This window comes from Sinocyclocheilus anshuiensis, unplaced genomic scaffold (genome assembly GCF_001515605.1).
Source record: "Sinocyclocheilus anshuiensis isolate Anshui unplaced genomic scaffold, SAMN03320099.WGS_v1.1 scaffold883, whole genome shotgun sequence".
In the NCBI taxonomy this organism is placed as follows: domain Eukaryota; kingdom Metazoa; phylum Chordata; class Actinopteri; order Cypriniformes; family Cyprinidae; genus Sinocyclocheilus; species Sinocyclocheilus anshuiensis.
The window spans coordinates 678,091-684,726 of NW_015547678.1; the positions used below are offsets into that span (position 1 = coordinate 678,091).

At 34.5% G+C, this 6,636-nt stretch overlaps 2 protein-coding genes across 3 annotated transcripts in view; one reads left to right on the top strand and one right to left on the bottom strand.

The window, feature by feature from the left end:
• The window catches only part of LOC107703061 (carbonic anhydrase 6-like), a 17,256-nt gene extending 14,088 nt beyond the window's left edge, over positions 1–3,168 (top strand). For both annotated transcript variants that reach the window (XM_016505561.1, XM_016505560.1), the window contains 2 exons: positions 720–803; positions 2,329–3,168. In XM_016505561.1, the coding sequence (XP_016361047.1) occupies positions 720–803; positions 2,329–2,942 (698 nt within the window). In that variant the 3' untranslated portion in view covers positions 2,943–3,168. The remainder of the gene's footprint in view (positions 1–719; positions 804–2,328) is intronic.
• Positions 3,169–3,759: 591 nt separating this feature from the next.
• The window catches only part of LOC107703046 (solute carrier family 2, facilitated glucose transporter member 5-like), a 5,624-nt gene continuing 2,747 nt past the window's right edge, over positions 3,760–6,636 (bottom strand). Inside the window, exons 2-6 of the mRNA XM_016505539.1 lie at positions 6,413–6,520; positions 6,180–6,279; positions 5,068–5,154; positions 4,648–4,775; positions 3,760–4,138 (exon numbers count right to left, since the gene is read on the bottom strand). Coding sequence (XP_016361025.1) covers positions 3,911–4,138; positions 4,648–4,775; positions 5,068–5,154; positions 6,180–6,279; positions 6,413–6,427 — 558 coding nt within the window. The 5' untranslated portion in view covers positions 6,428–6,520 and the 3' untranslated portion in view covers positions 3,760–3,910. The remainder of the gene's footprint in view (positions 4,139–4,647; positions 4,776–5,067; positions 5,155–6,179; positions 6,280–6,412; positions 6,521–6,636) is intronic.

Below are 6,636 nucleotides of genomic sequence, written 5' to 3' on the forward strand. Positions count from 1 at the left end.
TATATATATATATATATATATACAATATATATATTTTTAAAGTTAATTTATATATATATATATATATATACTATTCATTTACAGTATTTGATAAATGGATACTTTGTGTTTAGGATGGTCATTTTGAGAACACATACTACAGTGATTTCATTGCAAACCTGGCAAACATCAAGTATGCAGGTAATCCAAAATAGTTTGGATGACCATCGCAAAAATATTTCATTCTATGCAGCCTTTTTTTTCTCTCTTTGCAGGTCAGGCCATGAATATCACTAACTTGAACGTACGCTCCATGCTTCCAGACAACTTGAGTCACTTTTTCAGATATCAGGGCTCTCTCACCACACCGCCGTGCCATGAGAGCATTCTGTGGACTGTATTTGATACGCCCATCACCCTCTCTCACAATCAGGTGCCTCCAAAAGTCCTCGTGAAAAAGTTTTCAATCTTTTTTGCTTTCCTTTAACTTTTAATGTGGTGACCTTCAGATCAGGAAATTGGAGAGCACATTAATGGACCATGAAAATAAGACCCTGTGGAACGACTACCGCATGGCCCAGCCTCTGAATGACAGAGTGGTGGAGTCCTCTTTCCTCCCACGCCTGGGCAAAGGAGGTTAGGGCAGAGCGTCATCCTTTCCAGCAGTTATGAAAAACGCTCTTTGTTAGGCCTGCAGTGCATGAGCATGTTCTCCCTCTCTCCTCTTTGGTTTCTTGCAGGAATTTGCCGTCAGGAGGAGATTGAAGCTAAGCTTAAGAGGATTGAGAGCCTTATTGTGTCACTGGACAAAAAAACGGTTTCAGGTATAACTTTTCATGAGAAATGTCAAGATTACAGGGAAATCTTAAAGGGATAGTCCACCCAAAAATAAAAATTCTTTAAATGTCTAATTCTTTTAAAAATGTCTTTAAGAAACCTGTATGGCTTTCTTCTGTTATTTGTAACAGAACGTAAGCTGCTTTTTCCATACAATGAAAGTGAATGGTGGCCAAAGCTGTCAAGCTAAATGTTTTAGTGGAAAGTGACTTAAATAGTGACTGTTCCTTATACAAACTACCATATGGCTACAGAAACGGATAAAAAAAAAATGTATTTGTAATATTTCTTTTTTTGGTTTTGTTATTTTTATTTTTTTTAGCTTTAGTTTTTTTCTATTTATTTTTTTAGTTTAATTTTTAATTTAATTTTTTTTAAATATCAATAATTTTAGTATTTATTTCAATTAGCTGCAAAAGCAGATTTATTTTGTTTAATTTCAATTAATGGAAATGTTTTTAAATATTTTGATAGTTTAGTTAACAAAAACAACACTGTTCAGAAGTTTGAAATACAGTGGGTTTTGATATTTTTGTTATTTTCATTTTTTTTAGCTTTATAGTTATTTTTTTCAATTTCTTTTTTGGTTTAATTTTTTATAAATTTTTTTTATTTCAGTAATATTAGTATTTATTTCAATTAGTTGCAAAGGCAGATTTATTTTATTTTATTTCAATGAATGGAAATGTTTTTAAATATTTTTGATAGTTTTAGTTTTAGTTAACAAAAACAGTGTTCAGAGGTTTGGAATATAGTGTACGAGTCATGTGGACTACTTTTATAATGTTCGTATGGTATTTCATCCTTTTTGGAGCTGAACATAATCGGTTCACCATGCACATCATTGTATAAAAAAGCAGCTCAGACATTCTGCATTCAACTTGTTTAATGGAAAAAAACGTCATACAGGAGGGTGAGTAAATAACAGAATTGTTATTTTTGAGAGAACTATCCCTTTAAATGTAATGTGTGTCAATCTCAGTATACACTGTTAAACAATCTCTAAATTCAAATTAGCTTTGACTTTGATACGGACTATCATCTACAAGCAGAGGCGGACAAAGTACTCAACTCTATTACTTGAGTGAAAGTACAGATACTGCTGGTCAAATATTACTCCATTACAAGTAAAAGTTGTAAAGACAGATTTTTACTTAAGTAAAAGTACAGAAATACTTGCTTTTAAATGTACTTAAGTACCAAAAGTCAATTTCCTTTTTTATGTCAATGCACACATTTTTTATTGTTGTATGTAATACTTGCAATACTTCTGAAGCAACTTAGAATACATTACACCTACTGAATACACTGACTAGCTTGTAGTATCTTTGGAATAAATACTCAAGTAAATGTACTTAGTTACTGTCCGCCTCTGTCTACAAGTACAGGTGAGTATTTTTTGCAGTGGGTGCAACTGTAGTTTTAGAACTGTAGACATTCAAATATACCATAACAACTAATGTAATCAGTTGAGATTCTATTTATTGACTTACATCACCTTTCCTCCTTAAGGCCTGCAACATATATCGCCACTGGTCCTCTACTTCCCAAAAAAGAATGTGGAGAGTTACGCCATGGTGGTCTTATCCCACCCCATGAACCTCCAATCCTTCACAGCCTGCATGAACGTCCGTATACCGCCCGTACAAGACCTCACCGTGCTTTCTTACTCCACGGCACGTGACAATGAGCTCATGATCACTTTGGGCTCCGAAGTGGGTCTCTGGATCGGAGATGAGTTTGTGAATTTACCATTCGAACATCAATCCAACGATTGGACAAACTACTGCTTTACTTGGTCATCACACACAGGAGGGGTTGAACTGTGGGTGAACGGACTGGTCGGGAAAGAGCGGTACATTCGGGCAGGATACACCATTCCAGCTGGAGGAAACCTCATTTTGGGAAAGGACCAGGATGGCCTTTTAGGGATCTCGGACAGTGATGCTTTTGTAGGGCACATGACCAATGTAAATGTGTGGGATTATGTTCTGACTGCGGCAGAGATTAAGGAGCAAATGTTGTGTGATAGTGGCAAGGTGAAAGGGAATGTCCTGAGCTGGGGAATCACTCCGCTCAGTCTGTATGGAGGAGTTCAGCTGCAGACTGAGCAGGTTTGCCTCTGAGAGAGAAAGAGATTGCCACAGCATAAGAACTTTTTCAAACGAATGTCAATATCAGCAATATTAGCTCTGCTAACTTGAACTGTATACTCTCCCTAGGGACTAACTGCAATTGAGAAAGATATTCTAATCTATCTGTATTTTAAATACAAGCATTTCAATCTATTTTTACCCAGCTGAATAATGTGAATCATATCTGAAGAATTTCAATAAACATTTATATTCTTAACCTTCTTAACATTCCAAATCTATTCATTTATTCCAAATGCACTTTGTGCATACCTTAAATACCTTATACCTTAAATATCTATTAAGAGCATGTTTCTAATTTCTGAAAGAAAGAAATTCTTGATATCACAATCACAAAAACATTTTAGAAATAAAATATTTTATTATTGCTTCTTAGAAAAGAAATTAGGCAGTGAAGCACCTTCATTAAAATACATTTGTCCAAAAAAAAAAAAAAAAAAAAAAAAAAAATCAATTTATTATGATGCAACAAACCCTTAAGGTCATAAAGTCTTTCAAAAGATAGTTTGACCTTTATGGCATGGCAATATTGTAAAATATGCAATGCAAATTATTATAAAGAATTATAAATGCACACAATACTGTACTTCTTACTATAAAAATATTTTCAGTTATAAGGAAAATATGACTTTTTACTGGATTACATCAGTTCTCATTAAATGTAATAATGTTAATGTAATTTTCACCATATGAAAATAATCAATACAAGTTGGCACATGCATTTTAAACCTGATTTTTTAATTTTTAATTTTTTTCATTTCTTGTACATTTCTTGTACACAAGACCCCAAATAAAGATGACAATGAAAAGGCACAATATTTTAATGTTATAATACAGGACCTGTTCTTGGAAGACACTAAAAAAATAAAGTGCATTAAAACAATTCAAAGCATTGCAGACAAACGCAAGAACATGTCCTGTGTAAACAACTCCTTATCCATTCAGAGAAATGTGTTTTTCATTTCCTGTTCGCTGCTTTCCCCTCTAGTCTCTTCGACCTCAGAGTCCCCAGCCTCCACCACAATGTCCACCTTGTTTCTCTGAGCAAAAAGCTTGCTGGTGTCCAGGAAGGTATTGTTTTTGGTCTCTGGGATGATCACCCAGATGTATTTAAGTGTGGCAAGACAGATGCAGGCAAAAATGATGAAGCTGTAAGCGCCCAGGCCTCTCTGTAGATACAAATAAGGACACTTTTTCTGCTTTGATGATTCAGTGAGCTTTGTAACTGTAAAAGGATTTGCACTGAGTCCATGAAAAAAATAACCATCAGTTACTCATCGGAACAGATTTGGAGAACTTTGGCATTACATCACTTGTTTATCAATGGATCCTCTGCAGCGAATAGGTGCCGTCAGAGTGAGAGTTTAAACAGCTGATAAAAATATCACAGTAATCCAAAAGTAACCCACAAATCATGTGGATTACTTTTGGATTATTGTGATGTTTTTATCAGCTGCTTGGGCTCTCATTCTAATAGCATCTATTCACTGCAGAGGATCCATTGATGAGCAAGTGTTGTAATGCTAAAATTATCCAAATCTGTTCGGACGAAGAAAAACTCATCCACAGCTTGGATAACAAATTTTCATTTTTGGGTGAATTATTCCTTTAATAACTTAACAAAAGCATCAACTGGTGCAATACTGTGACTTTGTTAGTGTTGTGTTTGACCTCTGACCTCTAGAAAGGGGAAGACCAGGCCGACTGTGAAGTTTGAGAGCCAGTGAACCGAGCCAGCCACCATGAAGGCTGGTGGTCTAGAAGACTGCCGGAACATCTCTGTAGTGATTACATTAGGAATAGCACCTGCAAAGGGATTCAGAAAAAGCTGTCAAATCTGGATATCATCAGACAGGTCATCTTTTTATAGACAGTAAGAAAAGAGATTGCTTGAAACACTGTGCTGCTTTTACAATCTGTTTTACTGCCACTTTAAAGCACTTCTCCCGCATTCACTCCAGGGTTTTAATGTAAAATCCCAAAAACTGTGGCATAAATCTATTGTCATTCCCCACCAAGGAATACAACAAATGAAAGGGAGGGAGTGAATTCACTGGGTTGCAGCAAACTCCCCTGTGCATCTGCAATATGCCCCTACGGGATTGGTGTGAACTCCAATAGCATGTCCGATGACGTAAACAATGACACAGCTGATACTGACATAGGGCATCCAGTCCAGTGTAGTCTGTGGGTGGAATGTGCAGCAGTTATTCTACCATTTATAGCCTTGCATTTCACACAGACCCAAGAGGCAAATTTGTCAGGCCAGCACATTCACAGCTCTAAAATTAAAATCTCTGCTGGGACTGATATTTTACAATGCCTATAACACCTGTCTGTAAACAAGAATTTACTACAAACATAATGGGCCACATAAGGAAACTCCCTTATTGGGTTAAAGTGAATCTGATTAGTCATTACAACTAGCTCCAATATGAATCCTTATTGCTTGTATTAGGGGTTAAGAAATAAAAAATCTGGTTGATATACATATAAACTTTAAATTATTATGTTATGGTCGATAACCAATAAATAACTTACATTAAAATATTACTCTGACATTAATTAGACAAAAACATTTTAATTTTAACATAATACTTTGTCTAAATATACATTCAGTTTGTTTCAATATATTAAAAATAAAACACAAACATTTGAATTCTTTGTGCTTATGTTAGGAATGAACCGAAATAAAATTCTCGTCAACACAGATAAACCATTTATCATTAATTATTATGTTATGGCCAATAACCAATAAATGACCTATATTAAAATATTACTATGACCTCATTTAAACAATAATATTTTAATTTTAAAATATTCCGTCTAAATAATGTCATAATCATTTTAACATATTACTGACATTATTTACACAATATTTTAGTTTTTTTTTTAACACAAGTGAATTTAGGCATCACGACATATAAATGTACAGTATACAAAATGGAAATTCACTTTGAAATTGGCCAAAGATTACATTTAACTATTATATAATTAATGCTTTCAACGACTGACTTAAAATGACCTTAAGATGTTGGCAAAAATAACCTAATGTAAAATCAGGGCAAATAAGCACACACAATGGAATGTACCATATAAGCCGATATATATATAATTTTAGTTTCTAAACAGTTGTAATATCTCCATATTTTATTTGTCCAAAATTAAGCATCTCTAGTTTGTATTTAAATAAATATAGAGTTGTTATACCTGGAAGTAAAGTGCTACAGTCAGAAGAACAGGCTCCACAGCAGACACCAAAGCCGATCAGTAGCAACAACTTTCTGCCAGATTTCTCCACTATGAACACCTACACAAACAGAAAATCATATTCTTTACACTCATATTTCTTTATGAAGTAAATGAGCTCCTCAAGAGGGACAAAGCTATAAAGAGCATTAATAAGTAAAAAAACAAACAAAATGAGACAATAAGTGGCTTACAGCTGCTATTGTCATGACATTAACTGCTCCTGTTCCAGCCGTCACATACTGAACGTGCTCGTCAGTCACTCCTGCTGAGCTATAGATGCTGTCAGCATAGTAATAAATCTGAAGCGTGGGTTAAAATGAGGATTTAGGTAAGCAAACATTAAAAATATAGAACACCACACTTACGCTTTCAGAACAAAAATGTATTGAAAAGAACCATCTGTGTGATGTTTTAA